Here is a 15,264-nt window from a genome sequence, read left to right on the forward strand (position 1 = left end):
TTATACCATTTAATGACATCAAGTTCCACACTTTCAAATTGTCAACTAAGTGTACTATTCTATTAATTGTTGTCCCATGAAGATCAATGCCAGACTCCATTTTGGCCACATTGTACAGTTAAGCTTTTACCTGCTCGTAGATCTCAATGGCCTTCTGGTACTGCTCCAACTGAGCACAGTAGGCCCCCACCTTTAGCAAACACTTGTTGGCTGAACTAAAAGAAGAGAGGAAGTTGTTATGTTACAAAATACTCAAAAATACTACAAAATACTATATCACCAGATACTGAGGCGGAAATGCATTTTGGTCAGGGGTGACATTGGGTCTATGACTTGTGAATGCATCATCTTAAAATCAGGGTAAAAAACAGATTGTCAGTTACAAAATTGGCAGCTGTCAATTATGGTTCCCCAGGTGAAAATCTACATCACTAACAAAAAAAAGTATTTAATCTAATATTATTATTATTTAACCTATTCTTGTACAGATTATCCCTCAGAGGTTACTTCTGCGTATTAAAAACGTACATACATTTCTGAACACTTACATACGTAGTTATAAATCATTAATTTACGAAATCACCAAATACCATGCTTTATTTTATGTCCAAATCCCATCAATATTCTTATATAGATTTCTTGCACAGATCAAATTTAAATACCTGTTTGATTCCTCCCCCTTGTAGTAATCTGCCGCTTGCTCAAAATGTGCAATTGCCTTTGTAGAAGAAAATTAAAAATTAACAACTATTCTCTAGCAATATCGGTACATATTTCCAGAATAAATTATATTTGTACTTTTTCAATGTCCACCAGGTCAGCCTCGTAGATTTCAGCGATACTGATGTGATGTTTGGCAGCGATGGTGAATCTTCCCTGGAATGGATTCATTTCAATTAATTATTTTGTAGTGAAATGAATTTCCTTCTACCAGTGTAAATTTTTGTTGTTGTTGCAGTTTTACCTTTTGAGACAGCTTTTGTATTGGATAACATTATCCTGCTAATAATATGTCTACTTCCTACAAGTTTCGCTTTCTTACCATGTCTGTGTAAATATCGATGGCAGCATTTAAACACTTGATTGCCTCTTTTGGCAGCATAGAGAAGAAGAAAAGGAAGAGGAAGAGGAGGAAGGGAATGTTAAGAAATGAAAAGTGTTAGTTTACATGACAGGACAGATGTTAAAAACCAGAGAACACAAAAAAGACACACAAAATGGCCACGAGAGACGACAAAATGTGTCAAGTGGAAAGAGATACTGATATTTTACTTTTTGACTTGTCCAGCAGTTAAGATGTCAAGATGTGATTTGAAACATACCCTGTACCATTATTCAATATTTTATGGCCTCAACAACTGGATACTGGATCATTTTTTTCCTATGAGAACATTTTGATTGGTTCCATCATTGAGGCTCCATTATAGTCATCTTTGTTAATCCACTGGTTTGAGCACTCATTCCCTCACTGATATAACGTGTCTTGACATGAATAATTTTATATTTTAAATATTCCCAGTTGTTATCAGTCCAGAGGCTCACCGTTGGGATCGGACTTCTTGTATGCATTGCCGGCGTCGATGAAACTGGTGGCGCAGTCGTGTTTGTTCTGCAGCTGCATGTGGAGGTGTGCAGCCTTGCAAAAAGCACCACCTGCAGCTACATTTTTTTACAAGAGTTATTTCACATTCAGGACCGTGAGTCGGCATTAAGTTGGCAGCACAATTACAAAATGATTCTCTGTGCAACAAGAAATACATCCTTGAAGGTGTGGGTTTTTCATATGTTTATTTTTCATGTTCTTATCTCACCACTCCAGTTCTTGGCCATCTTGAACATGTTGGCTGCTCTGCAGTACATCTCACATGCCTCCTCCACTTTATGATTTCCTCTGTGCAGAAAGTAGAAAGGGGAGAAGGGAAACAACGTCGTGAAGGAATACAAAACTATCATGGTGAGCTAGCTTGTTTAAAGTCGCAAGAGACAAACCAATTAGTTGACATATATATTTGTCAGCAAGAGACTAACCAATTAGTTGACATATATGACATATGTCAACGAATTCCGATATGGTGTTTTATTTTGGTGACGTAATACATGAACAAACCGGTTCTATGCGAAAAGAAACCGGCTACGTATTAGGGAATGTCACGGAGAGCTGCTTCCTTACCCGCCAAACATTCCTCCCAAAAAGGAGCCCGATGACTTGACTTTCTTGTCGGCGTCGGCCATGAGTTGTATCGCTTCTTTTTCTTTCCCACTGTTGTCCATGTTTTTAGGTTATAAAGTGTGTTTAAAGACAGAAAAGGACTGCAGAGGATTGAGTTGTCAGAACAGGGATTACGCGAAACGGGTTTGCGCAGCAGTGTGGTTTTTAGTCGCGTTGATATGGAAGCATGGGAGTTGTAGTTTAGTTTCAGAGTTTGCGCGTTACCTTTGTGTGAAAGAGAACTACAATTCCCATCCGAATGTAAAACGAATTATTTTTATACGAACGGAAGCGAAATTAAACACCAATGTAGTTTTTCGTTGTCAGGTTAAAAATTATACACTATACTGTATTTATAATTTGCCGAGTAAGACCATAAATAACATTTTTAAAAGTGAATAACGTATAAATTAAATGTATTATAACGTAGGTAACAATTCTGACTAACAGATGGCGGTGGACTTTTGGCTTTTACTCGAAGCAAAAACGCATTACGTACATACGCACCTTAGGTTCCAATATACACAATATTTTGTACACACTTTCTTCAGAGTAGTTTATTCCTTATTCGTGCACATCATCAAGGGTCGTATGGCTCAACACACATTGAAATAAAAACAAGTTCATCTTAATTCTTTGGAGCAAAGATTATTGTTCATTCTGTTCCAAACACTCAGCATGAAAATGTATACATAACATTGCAAGACATATTCCACCAGGTGATAAAGTATATTTAATAATTGGTATAGTATACGAGAAACAATGTAACAGAAGGTAAAAACAGTCCTCCGCCGAAAGCCACCCAAATGATAGTTGACATGACCCAAGTGTAAGGGGGAGAAAAGAAAGATTGAACCAATATGATCAACAAAGTCAACTTGCATCAAGTTTAAAGAGTAATATGTTGCATGTGTACACGCCACGTTACAATCATTTCCAATTTCACAAAAAGGCCACTAATCGAGAAAACAACTAACAAAGCAAAGACTATAAATAAGTTTGAATCTCTTATTTGAACAAGTTTCTCATCCTAACTGCTTTAAAGAGAAATGGCAAAAAGTGGGACATACTTTTTGTACAATGAGAGCGACATTAATCCACTGTTATATTGCAGTTGGATTATCGTGGTCCTGCTGTATTGCTGATTTTTTCCTGATTGTGTGCGTATAAACAATATGGTTCAAGCATTAAAAATGGGTATATTAGGTCTTATATAACAAACCAAACCTTTAAAAAAGTTTTTGTTTGATTACTCAATTGATTTTCTCCATAATTTATGTTTGTAAGTATTAAAAAGTGTGTTAAAAAGTCTATTTTAGCCACAGGTAAATTTGGTATGTAACTCCTGTGATGAATAGTGGATCAGTGCACTGCATAATGTTGCAGTGCTGAATGCAGCGCATTGCATTGCCTTAAATGCGAGTGATCGATACAATTTGAAATTCACAGTGGCCATTTTCTGCGCAAAAGCAGATACTTGTGAGATGCAAAATCAGAACACAAAATCCCTTTCGTGAAAACTGGACGGGGTTACGAGGAGCTGAGGCCTGAGTCTGACTCGGTACCGCCACTGCAGGCCCGCTCCTTGCTAGCGACACATGGCGCTGTGGAGCACGGTATGGAGTAGCAGGAGCAGCCGGGACTCTTAAGGGTCTCGTCTGTGATGACCTCTCGCAGGGAGTGTTGCTCTTCCACCTGGAAGATGTTGGGCTGATCTACTTGTTCCTCGCAGATCCTTGAAGAAACAGATGGGGAGTTTGCTTTCGATCAACAGCGTCAGCAACATCCTCTCATTTTGGTGACTTACATTAAGAAAGAGATTTTACACCTAATATACAAAAATGGGACATGAGGCAAAGGAAAAAAACATTCATGCAGCCATTTTTGTTCAGTACAAACCTGCATTTGGTCTAAATGGTTGATGCATGAATTGCTCTGAGGTCACAGCTCAGTATCCCAAATGGTGAGGCAGAAGCAGAAGGCTGGTGAGTATGTAAGCTTTCTATGTAAAGTGAAGCTGTAATTCCTTTAAAGACTATAATTTTAACTCCCCAGAGGATCACATGCTGCAGTGACTAAACCGAGTGTTGTGTCAAACCTTGGTACTAAAAATACACATAGGATCCCCATGCAAGTCAGAATGTTTGACAAGATTCCAGAGTAACTATCAAAACTTGGCTTTGTTTAAGAGTGTGGTATTTTGTGGGCCTTGGCTGTTCTAGTGAGTGACACCTCCAATACACCAAGTGCCTCATGCAAAAGACGACCAGTCACGTTTCAAGGAAACCTCCCGCGGAGCGCAACATTCCAGGATTCATAAGACAAAATATAATGAGATGTCAGGGCAGTAGGCCAACCCTTTCGTCTATGGTACAATCCCAAAGCACTACTCCGGGTTAATAATAAAGACGTGCATAACGATACAACTGCTTTGCAACATTGAAAGCTTATGAGCATCCAAGCACTAAAACACAAGTGAGACTTAACAGCAATCTGACGGACTCGACTCCGAATTTGGCAGTGAGGTATCCGTAATTCTGGGAGTGAAAAAAGAAGAGCAAACACAAGTGCCTGAGGAACATGTCGCAATGCACAATGAATTGTAATGTGGGAAGGAGCAGCAGATGATAAGGTCATCCATGGCTGATTATTTTCTTGTCTGATGTGACGAGCCTTGAAGATGTGGACAAAACGTGTTTGCAGCAACAAACTTGTGAGGAGGCACAAGAAATAACAAATACAACCTGCTGACCTTGCAGCTTTTCAACACCAGGGAACTTTGTGACCCGCTCCAGAATTATAATACAATCAACTGGTACGGCAATGGATGTCCCTTATTTGCAAAATGGGAAATTATGATTAAGTGTTCCTGTTACCGTTGATGGTAATAACCCAATTGACAATGTGGTCACTTTATCACTATGCTCAAATACAGGGTGACCCAAACAAACAAACAAACAAACAAACAAACCTGTACACGTCTGACAAAGTTGCAATCACTTTTACACACTCCTCTTTTGGAAGAAAACATTGCGGCAATGAGGAATTCAGGAGGACGCATCTTTTTGGGTCACCCTCCTGAACGAGGTGTAAAAGTGATTGACACATTTTGTCAGACGAGTACAGGTTTGCTTGCAATGAAATGGTGGACATTTGGAACACATCTTGGGAAGGCCATGAATTGACTAAAAATTGACAGAAATAGCTGAAACTCTGGTGAATGGTCTTCCATAACCTGAATAATGTGTGGTTGTAATTTATAATAAATAGGTTTTTAATCAAAGCCGCAATTGAAATTTTCATGGGTACGCATCTTTTTGGGTCACCCTGTATGATCGGGCACTGCACTAAGAGTGATTATTTGTGTACCTGGCTTCACTCACCATTGTTCAGTTAGGCTCCAGCTAACTTACGACCATAATGAGAAGTATTACGATGAGGAAAAAAAGAGGGATAGAAGGATATCTTACCTGTCATAGATGAGTCCATCAATGCCATGCTCCCTCAGTTTCTTCCTATTCTCGTGCTCATTATTGTCATCGCCCCAGCTGAACACCACCAGGCCTTTGTCCTGCACCTCCTTGATGAGGCTCATGTTCACCAGCAGCTCCTCAGTGTGAGCGCTGATACCCTGTTGATAAATGTAACCCCAATGTCCAAAAACTGTCCAATTTAATACGTAACGGAGGGTGGGCGGTCTCATACTAGGATGCCCTCGCTTTGAGCGAAGCTCATGGCGATCTGGGTGGTCTGGCAGCGGATGTCCATCAGCTCTGGATACTGTTCAGAGATGCCCTGCGTCAGGAAAAGAATGGGGTACTTGTTCTGCTTGCGACGCACCCTGAGGGATGAACACAGGAATAAATATGGATATGATGTAATATTATTCTATTACTGATTAGTGGTGCTTTCTACTATCTTTGTGACTGCCGTATTTCCTGTATCTGATAGTTGTCCATTTTAAGTGCTTTGTCACAGCTTTAGCTGTTGTAAAAGGGCTATATAAATCAATATGTATTGTATTATTTTCGAACAGACATTTAGCGGTTATTCAGTCAAGACTATGTTGAATAGTACAGTATTGATTACATTATTTGAATGTTGGCTAACTCAAGCCAGTAACATTGAGCAGGTAAACTTAGCTGTGGTAGTAGTTTAGTAATGTTTGAGTCTTAGTTTGATTCAACATGTTGATGTCACTACAGTTTATGGTGGATGGCGATCTTACATGGAGCAGATATCGGGGTCGAAGCAAGAGAAGATGATGCGCCGCTTGCCTCCCTCGCGAAAAACGCAGGACAAAATGATGTCTATGAACATGTTCATATTGAAGTAGGATGTCATGTTGCCTTCCCATGATCCGTCCTGTCAGGACAAATGTTGAGTACTTGACATATTTCCATAGATTAACTGTATTTTCCGGTGTATAAGGCGCACCCAAAAGCCTTAGTTTTCTTCCAAAAATGATCCTGCACCTTATACGCAAGTGTGTCTTATAATAATAATAATAAATTTCATTTATAAGCGCCTTTCAAAACTCTCAAGGTCACTTTACAGTCACAGGATAAGTTTTTCTGTGGGTGAGCACCGGCAGCCACACGCGCCAGCGTTCACTCAACCTGAAAGTAACTCAAATAGTTAGAGAACTAGCTTTCTAGCTAATACATAGCAAACAGATAGCTAGCTAGACAGCTAGCCAGCCAACTAGAAAGATATACAGCTAGCCAGCTACATATGTGAAGTAATATTGCGCTGCAACAAGTCTCGGAGTCACAACTCCATAACACCACCCTCTACTGTAGCACCTTATAATGTGGAGTTCCTTATATTTGGAAAACTTTTACATATTTATGTTATACTTCGAAAACCTTTTTCATTCATTGAAGGTGCGCCTTATAGTCCAGTGTATATGTGGAAAAAGTTTAAAAATACACCAATCATTGGTGGTGCGCCTTATACTCCGGAAAATATAGGAGTTGTCACGTTCTGTTTGAGATGTGTTACCTTCATTTGACAGATCCATTTGAGCTCAATGTTGAAGCCCACGTGTTCTGGGAGAGCTTGGAAGAGCTACGTAGGGGGGATGAGGAAATATTTCAATCAATTGAGAAATCAACAGAATGATACTTGACTTACCTGCGGGAGCGATGGGAAGGGCTGATGCTCGTCAATTTCATCATCGTCCTCCATCACCTCTGAAAAAAAAAAAAAAAAAAAAAAAAAACACGGTTGGGTCACCTGTGGTCTGTTTTTTACGTTGTATCTGAATCAGCGACCCCTGAAGGGAAAAGCCGAAAGGAAAAGAAAAGTATCTGAATGAGGTTTTGAAGAAAATAAACTGACCTTTGAGATTGCTTCCCTTCATGGCAGTGACGTGAGCCAGCTGAGTAAACAAGACAAACACACGTACTTAACTGGACAACGTGAGATCTTAAAAATGTGCAGTAATACTCAAAAGTTAACCCTCATATTATGTTAAAAAAAATCACATTTATTATGTTGTGGGTCATTTTTACCTGTATGTAAAAATCCACATAAAACAGTGAAATAAGAGGTGACATTAGCAACAACTGTTTCTGAGATGTTATAAACATACTGTACTTGAAAAGAGAGCCTATACATGTTATACTGTTTTGAAGAAAGGAAAAAGCATATCCAGTGCTTTAGTCAACACAAACATGAAAACAGGTAAAATTGACCCGTAACATAATGAGGGTTAAACCGTGTGCCAAATAATATAATTGTAAAAAAATACAAAAGCTTCATTCGGCTGTGTGGGTTGTGCAATTTACCTTCAGAAGCTGCAGCTGATCAAATGTCAGATCTTTTACAGGCACTTCAATAAGCTCCAGTGTCTGGTCATTTTTCTGGAAAAAAAGGCACGCGACATCCAAGTCAAGAAAAGTGATTGTTTTCCCATTGGACAGGCTTCTAGCATTCCATGTGACATTGTGCAAAATCACTATGTCAATGTATTACAGTGTGAAGCATGGCCAAGACTGTTTGTACATAGAAATAGCTGCCCTTATTTGTTTATGAAATGTTATGTCGTCACGCTAATACTGTGATTGTACTTTACAGTATAACCTCAAATCAAAGCTGCAACCTTTTTCTTGGTGGAGATGCAGCACGTGAGGTCATGGTACACGATAGGCACGGCGTCTTTGGAGAGGTGGACGTCGAACTCCACGTAGGCGGCTCCCTGCACGTTCAAACAAAGTTGCACCGGTTTTAACAAATGGTAATGCTGCTTTTGTTGCTATCCAAAGAAACATACGTGCTTGGCAGCGCTCTTAAATGAGGCGATGGTGTTCTCTCGCACTTTGTGATGCCTGAAAACATAACAGTGCATTTGGAGATACTGGGCATGCAACAACAGAGGGTTATAGTGCTAAAAGTATCTGTTGCAGAGTTTATTAAAAGCTCAAACAAGACACAACAGTGTGATTGTGATTAGCACAGTGATTCACAACCATTGGATGAGGCACGTAAGTGTGAAGAGACCAAGAATTTTCTTAAATAGCAAAAACCAGCATATTGACTCAGAGATGCAACTGGGAAATTAAAAAAGGGGGCCAGTTGTCCCCTGGTGTCTGAAAAGGGGGCCAAATTCTAAAAATGATTGGACCTATTCAACTGCCGATTGCCTAAGTGTACAAAACTGATTGAAATAAACCAAAATGCATTCATTGAAGCATGATATTTCTAAAGTGCAAATGAAAAAACAACAATTGACTAAAATCAAATGTTCAAATATATCAACAACTTTGATGCAAGTAAAATAATTTATTCATAAGTAAGATAAACATTTTCTATTTTCTTTAGTTGCTGCACAACCAATCCTGTGCTATTTTGATATTTGACAGTATTACAGAGAAAACAAAGAGAACAAACTTGGTACAATATTTCTTACTATCGTACTAGTGTCTTCTTAGCTTTATTTGCTTTGCTCTCCAATGTGCATCAACAGCTCTGAAATCATTCCCATTATCCACTAAATTCGAATCATTAACAGCAGTTTGCTGCAACAAATTGTCACTACCGTCCGCAGACGTATTCGATTGTTTCTAAAAAAACAAGTTAGTTTGCTGCCTGTTCTTAAAGTATTTTCAGAGTTTTTCTTATGTTCTAAAGCTCTATGCGCCATGTTTGATGTAAATAATGCAATGCACCATGGGTAAATAAATATTCGATTAGCCCTTTCGGCAGCTTTGGGCGGATCACGGAGAAACCCGAAATATCCTCAACCACGACTTTGGAAGGCACCGAAACAAATACAAGGCGACTATGACGAGATGTCGGTCAGGCAAGATGGCAGACGACGAAAGTTAAAACCTCGGAAGGAAAACGAACAGCTTTCAAATGCTGTTTAATTAAATTTGTTACTTCAGCTATTTTAACAGAAGTACGATGTTATATGTGGTGCAGATCATGTAGCAATATGCGCTAATAGACTTGCGTCGGTGATGGCGCAGAGGAGTTCCAAAGTTGCGGCAGTGGCTTTCAAAATGCGTCAATGCCATAAGGGTGCAGCCCTGTTGACTGGACTGTACTTACTTAGCAGCTCGGCTGCTTCCGGCTCCCCGATGACCCACGTTCAAGGACCTTCCTTTCTTCCAGTACTTGCTGAAGGTGACACTCATATCACACTGCAAGCCCGGGACAGGCCTGATCACCAGGTAGTCCACTACAACACAATAAACGGTTAGGCTTCTTACTCACTGTCATCTCATCCTTCCATTTTACGGGCGTCCTTACCTCGCACTTTGCCGATGGTCTGCCTGGAATTGCGCCCCATGATTGGCAGCGTTACCAGACCGTGGTCCCTGCCGCTCTCCAGGAAGGTAGAAGAAAGGAGGCAGGCGGTGCCTACATGACCCGGGTGAACGTCGCCCTGGACTACGTGCTCGCTCATATCCTCCTGCAAATCTCACTGTTAGAAAAAAGGCTTTCAAAGTTACCATCATCCCATCTCGGGCATGTCTTCTTGCCTCAAAGAACTCAAAGGTGAGTTCAAGGTTGTCGGGGTCCATGCTGTGGATGCTGTACTCGGTCCACTGTGAAGGTTCCAGGGCGTAGCCGCACTCGGGCTGCGAGTGGCGGGACTTGTAGCATTTTGGGCTGATCATGCTGATTTCCAGGGTGGTGGGCACCTTGGGCGGGGACGACATGTTGCGTGTGTCCTCGCCCTCCTCATCGCACTCTTCGTCCTCCTCCTCAACACCCTCCAGTGTCAGTTTGATCCTGAAGAGAATCAACTATGTTAACAATTGGTATGGTTTTCAAAAAACATTTTAAATCAAAGCCAACACACGGGCACTATATAAAATGCATTTATGCCAGATGACCGAAATTATCAAACAACACAAAAAAAAGTAGATAAAAATGTCCATGTGAGGTTTTGGGGCCTTTAAAAGAAAACAAAATGGCAACACACAGGCTGATTTTATTACACATGCACGATTCGCACTTGACCTCCTTTTGTTTTAGTCAACTCGTGTTACCGCTTTGAGCTATTGTTCCAAGAAGGCGTGTTGTTGTGACGTGTTTTGACCAACCTGAACCGTGACTTCTTGAATTTCTTCTTGGTGATGGACACCGGAGACATCTTGGAATAGTGCAAACGCAGGCGAATTTCCGTTTGGCAGGTGAGCCAGCCGATGTCAACACACGAGACTCCATCTAAAGTGAAAGAGGAAACAGAAAATAAGCATGTGACATTGTCTGCTATAATTGCTGATAATGAGTTTCCCTGTCGTTTTTTTAAAATGACGAAGGACATCATTCATACTTAATTTCAGGTCTGTTCTAGCTCCAAAAACGCTATTCACAACAATCAGAGCGTTAAACTTTGCCCTGAATCAAAAGCTAAGTCTACTTTTGCTCACGACAAATAAAGAGCACACTAATATTGTGGAAAAAATATATATAAATGAGGGAAATATGATTTTGTATTTTTGCCAATCCCCACATGACATTTTTTTCAGTTTTGAAGCAAATAAATCCCAAAATGATTTTGATTTGACATGACAATATAAACAGCTTTTTTTGTTTGTTGTTTTTATTCAAGCAGCTGATTCAGTCCTATTTTGAAATACAGTAAAGTCTCGTTATATCGATATTCAAGGGAGTCCGAAAAAATATCGATATAACCGGGACTATCGATATATCCGACCCTGTTTGCATGTAATTTTCTCCGTGCGTGCATAGAAATAGTATCGATATAACCGGGACTATCGATATATCCGATATCGATATAACGAGACTTTACTGTATGTTTTTTTGTTTGTTTGTTCATTTGGTCCAATAGACTTACTGTGAAATCCAAACAGTCCACAGCTGACATTCACGTGAGATGCTGTAATGATGAAAAACAACATGAGAGAAAGCAAGAGAAAATAAGTAAAAAAAACTCCTGTGAATAGTTACTTATTAACAACAATGCATGATAGTGTTGCTTTACTTGGCAACCATTAAAGAACATGCTTTGAATGATGCCTTTCCACTACTAACACCAGAAATGGCAAAAAACGAATTTGTTCCCACGAATCATCGTGTAACAGGAATAAAGGGTGGGGTGACAAAGGTGTTTATGCTGTCGGCTGATCTAGAATCAACTTGGTTTATGAGAACAAACAGTAATGTGTTTGTTACCCCAAGCAACTACTGTCGTGTTTACTTGTGTGCAAAGCTCGTTCCAGAAGTATCCCAGGTCATTGCTTTCAACAACCAATTTATGCTGAAATAATCTGCAGTGTTGATTTTATTGTATTTTTTTAAGATGTTCAAGGAGTTTATGAACAAGCTTTTCACAAGTCAAGCACGTTGTGCACTTGTTGTAATACCTGTGGGGCTCATGGCGCGGGGATGATGATGGCTCTCCCATACATTGACTATCACCCCACAGGGATCGCCCGTCCTCTGCAAGTAAAATGTTGGTTTCGATTTTTTTTCACAGGTTTCTAAAATATAATCTTCATAAATACACAAACAGATTTTGCGAACTTAATACATGTGTGCATATGATGAAATACGGCATTCACTTATCGTGTCATTTATGGCAGTCAAGTTTGCACATGCAGCTAAATTTTGAACCACCTTTAGTCAGTCATGTCTGCAACAACAACTAGATTAGATGATTATTCATAGATATTCAAATGAAGGTGAAGGTCAATAAGAGAAGGATCCAGAGAGTTATGCAATGAGGGGGGGGGATAGTATTCCTGGTTGCGCCAGAAGACAATCCACTCGGACATGTCACAAGATTTAAAAAAATGTATGATTAGTTATGTTGGCACAAAGTCATTGCTCCAGGCAAGCAACAAATGGAGGCCCAGGTTATTCCATTTTAGAAGAAGCACTAGTGAAACTATTAATTGTTTTCGCTCCCGTCACTGAGCAAAGTGGAAATAATGCATTTAAAGGATTGCAGATGAAGCCTCATTCTATCATGCACTGCATGACGAAAACGAATGTAAAACCATTTTGATGAATCATGATCCACCCATTCCACGAATCAGTGGAGAATGCTGTTTGCTATTTTATTGTTTCAACATGACAAACACTTGGAGAACGGGGTTCGCTAATGGTAATTTTTATTTAAAAAAGAGAGACTTTGCTTTAAGTCAAGAAATGGATATGTTGAGTCTGAAGGCAAAGTCAAGAAATTGATATATTGGCTGTGATTTATGTGAAGTGACTTCTCCCAACTGAATGTTCATAACACAATCATGTGTCATCTTAAGCCTTAAAATTATTAATTTAATTGGGGGGAGTCACTTCACACAAAACACTGCCAACATATTCCTGTTCTATGGGTAAAAAGTCATTGTACGTTTAAATTCACTATTAGAAGATAGTTGACTTATGGCATCCATGTGTTAATATAAAATGACTCACTTTTGCCTCAAAAAAGAATCCCTTGAAGAAGCGGTACTTGACCTCAACTCCCTTGGGAATGGCGACCGTTGTCGTCCATGTATTTCTGGTGAAACGAAGGTGGACATTACAGTCAGAATGGGAGGGGAAAAAACAATGTTTGGAGCCTTTGTGGAATTGCAAAACCAAGTTATCACAAACCCCTCATCGTTCAGGGCATTCAAGACCACTGCTTTTAGGTAGTTCCAGATGCCTAGGGATTCACAGCTCCCAACCAAGGCAATCACCTCGCCTAAGGATAATTGAGGAGTAGAAATTGTAAACAAAAAATATCACAGTAAGAGATTCGAGGACACTGAACAGTAACTCATTGGATTTGTTAAAATATTTTGAATGTTAGCCAGTTGATTTGACAGCAAGCAGCAACATGATGTAAAGATTTCAACAGAGGTTTGTTGGGAGAAAAAAAATCTGGCTGTTTGTGCAGTTTACATCAGAAACTAATGTAGTAAGCATTTCAATATGAGCCATAGACATGTCTTTTAGAGAGATAAAGGCAAGGTACAGTATGTACCCAACGAAATGATATAATTGCAGGAATGTAAACGGAATGCCATTCGGTGATTTTGCGAATCCGGTTTTCTTATATTACTACTGTACTGTATTTTTGTGTTGTGACGGCCGTGTTAACAAACCTGGACGCGTTTCTCCTATGACACTGAGGGTCACCTGAGAGACCTCCATTGCTGATAAAGTATCCACTGGCACATGCAAAAGAGAGGACGGAAAATATTGTGTGTACACCTGTCACTCAAATAACTGCATGTGATGTAATAACTTGTGACTGCACAGTGTCCTCGAGAGTTTTGCAAGGCAAGGTATTTGAACACCTATAATACACTGTAAGTAAAGAATCTGTTTTAAATTAGATATCAAGTAGACTGGATGAACTTAGTAAAACGAGTTTTGAAAGGCGCTTAGAAATGAAATGTATTATTATTATTAAATGTTGAAATGCATATGATCCAAATCCCGAATCTTCTTTTCTTTTGGGTTTTCCCTTCAGGGGTCGCCACAGCAAAACAGTGTCCATCTTCAGTGGTTTGAATCGCGTGTTTTTTTTTTTTTTTTGTCCAAGCTTTTACGTCTGATCCCCTTCCTGACACAACCCTCTGTATTTATCTAGGCTTGGGACCGACACAAAAAGACCCCATGTGGCTCCAGAACAAGCAATGTTATGAACTAAATAAAGATAAAGATGCAGTGGAGATTGAGGAATATGTCACCGTGAAATGTGCATCTTTTTCATTAATATCTTCACGAACATAACTTCAAAGTCCTTTACGACGACAACAATGCTATGATCTTACATTAACTAATATAAACAATTACATGGTTCCATCCATCTATCTCTCTATCTATCTCTGAATATGCTGAAAATACTTTGAAGCGTTGTGCAGTTACTTTTGCAGCGATTTAAACCTCGTTTTTTCAGAATCAGAATCAGAATCATCTTTATTGCCAAGTATGTAGAACACACAAGGAATTTGTTTCCGGTAGAACACGCTGCACTAGTATCGTTGTCAAAAAAACTGCTAAGTGGCACTATACAGTTCCATTTTGGCTACTGTTGAAAGAGTTCAAAGAGTTAATGGCTTGGGGGAAGAAGCTGTTTAAATGTCTGCTGGATTTGGTGCGCATTTTTGTAATAAACAACGAAACATGACCTGAACTTACCGTTGGGGAGGTAAAGAACATCAATGTAGTTGAAAGCTTAATAACCGAAAAGGACAAAAGTAAACCTGTTTTGATACTCTGGTTCACACACAACTTATGTGACAGTTTTCCTTTTTTAATTACCTTTTTGGGCAGCGATGGGACGGTTCGTGATGGAGCCAAGGCCGATTAGTCAAGTTACAAGGGCGAACGAACTTCATTAACGATCACGAACCTCTCAGCCTTCCATGAGGCATTTTTTGGCCGACACCGAATAACAACGCTGAAATCAAATACCATTTCTTGTGAACAAAATCAACACAAATTCCGTTAAGTGGTGGATCCCGCAGAGCTAGCCCAACAAAGATATCTATGACATCTCCTATTGGCCTAGAGAAGAGCTCTAATCTAGATGATTTCATTTCAAAATAAAACATATGTCACGTTGAAATGTAACTTTT

At 39.6% G+C, this 15,264-nt stretch overlaps 2 protein-coding genes across 5 annotated transcripts in view; both read right to left on the bottom strand.

Annotated features, from left to right (window-relative positions):
* Nucleotides 1-2,372, bottom strand: part of napbb (N-ethylmaleimide-sensitive factor attachment protein, beta b) — a 29,457-nt gene extending 27,085 nt beyond the window's left edge. For all 3 annotated transcript variants that reach the window (XR_016118484.1, XM_089022142.1, XM_089022141.1), the window contains exons 1-7: nt 2,171-2,372; nt 1,812-1,891; nt 1,543-1,659; nt 1,043-1,089; nt 799-876; nt 663-718; nt 131-215 (exon numbers count right to left, since the gene is read on the bottom strand). Coding sequence is in view for 2 of the 3 variants with exons in the window: in XM_089022142.1 (XP_088878268.1) it covers nt 131-215; nt 663-718; nt 799-876; nt 1,043-1,089; nt 1,543-1,659; nt 1,812-1,891; nt 2,171-2,271 (564 nt within the window). In the remaining variant the exon portion in view is untranslated. The remainder of the gene's footprint in view (nt 1-130; nt 216-662; nt 719-798; nt 877-1,042; nt 1,090-1,542; nt 1,660-1,811; nt 1,892-2,170) is intronic.
* Nucleotides 2,373-2,751: 379 nt separating this feature from the next.
* Nucleotides 2,752-15,185, bottom strand: gpcpd1 (glycerophosphocholine phosphodiesterase 1). Of its 2 annotated transcripts, XM_089022240.1 has the most exons (21): nt 14,948-15,185; nt 13,783-13,848; nt 13,289-13,379; nt 13,109-13,193; nt 12,055-12,130; nt 11,526-11,567; nt 10,768-10,891; nt 10,201-10,453; nt 9,968-10,130; nt 9,767-9,896; nt 8,487-8,541; nt 8,316-8,411; nt 8,002-8,076; nt 7,553-7,592; nt 7,346-7,404; nt 7,214-7,279; nt 6,438-6,574; nt 5,915-6,050; nt 5,680-5,840; nt 4,697-4,746; nt 3,826-3,944 (listed from the first exon to the last, which is right to left on the bottom strand). In XM_089022240.1, coding segments are annotated over exons 2-21 (1,890 nt in total). In that variant the 5' UTR covers nt 13,832-13,848; nt 14,948-15,185; the 3' UTR covers nt 3,826-3,942. The 2 variants fall into 2 exon arrangements, with proteins under 2 accessions (XP_088878365.1, XP_088878366.1); XM_089022239.1 differs by lacking the exon at nt 4,697-4,746 and having other exon boundaries at nt 2,752-3,944; nt 14,948-15,183.
* Nucleotides 15,186-15,264: the final 79 nt, after the last annotated feature.

This window comes from Hippocampus bargibanti, linkage group LG19, assembly GCF_051943395.1.
Source record: "Hippocampus bargibanti isolate YZ-2025 linkage group LG19, ASM5194339v1, whole genome shotgun sequence".
NCBI classification, from domain to species: Eukaryota; Metazoa; Chordata; class Actinopteri; order Syngnathiformes; family Syngnathidae; genus Hippocampus; species Hippocampus bargibanti.

Coding starts and splice junctions, on each gene's coding strand:
- gpcpd1 (XM_089022239.1), bottom strand. CDS start 13,831: ATGGAGGTCTCTCAGGTGACCCTCAGTGTCATAGGAGAAACGCGTCCA. Junction 8,542..9,766: donor GGAAGCAGCCGAGCTGCTAA/GTAAGTACAGTC, acceptor TTATGTTTTCAG/GCATCACAAAGTGCGAGAGA. Junction 6,051..6,437: donor GACCCCGATATCTGCTCCAT/GTAAGATCGCCA, acceptor TTCATCCCTCAG/GGTGCGTCGCAAGCAGAACA.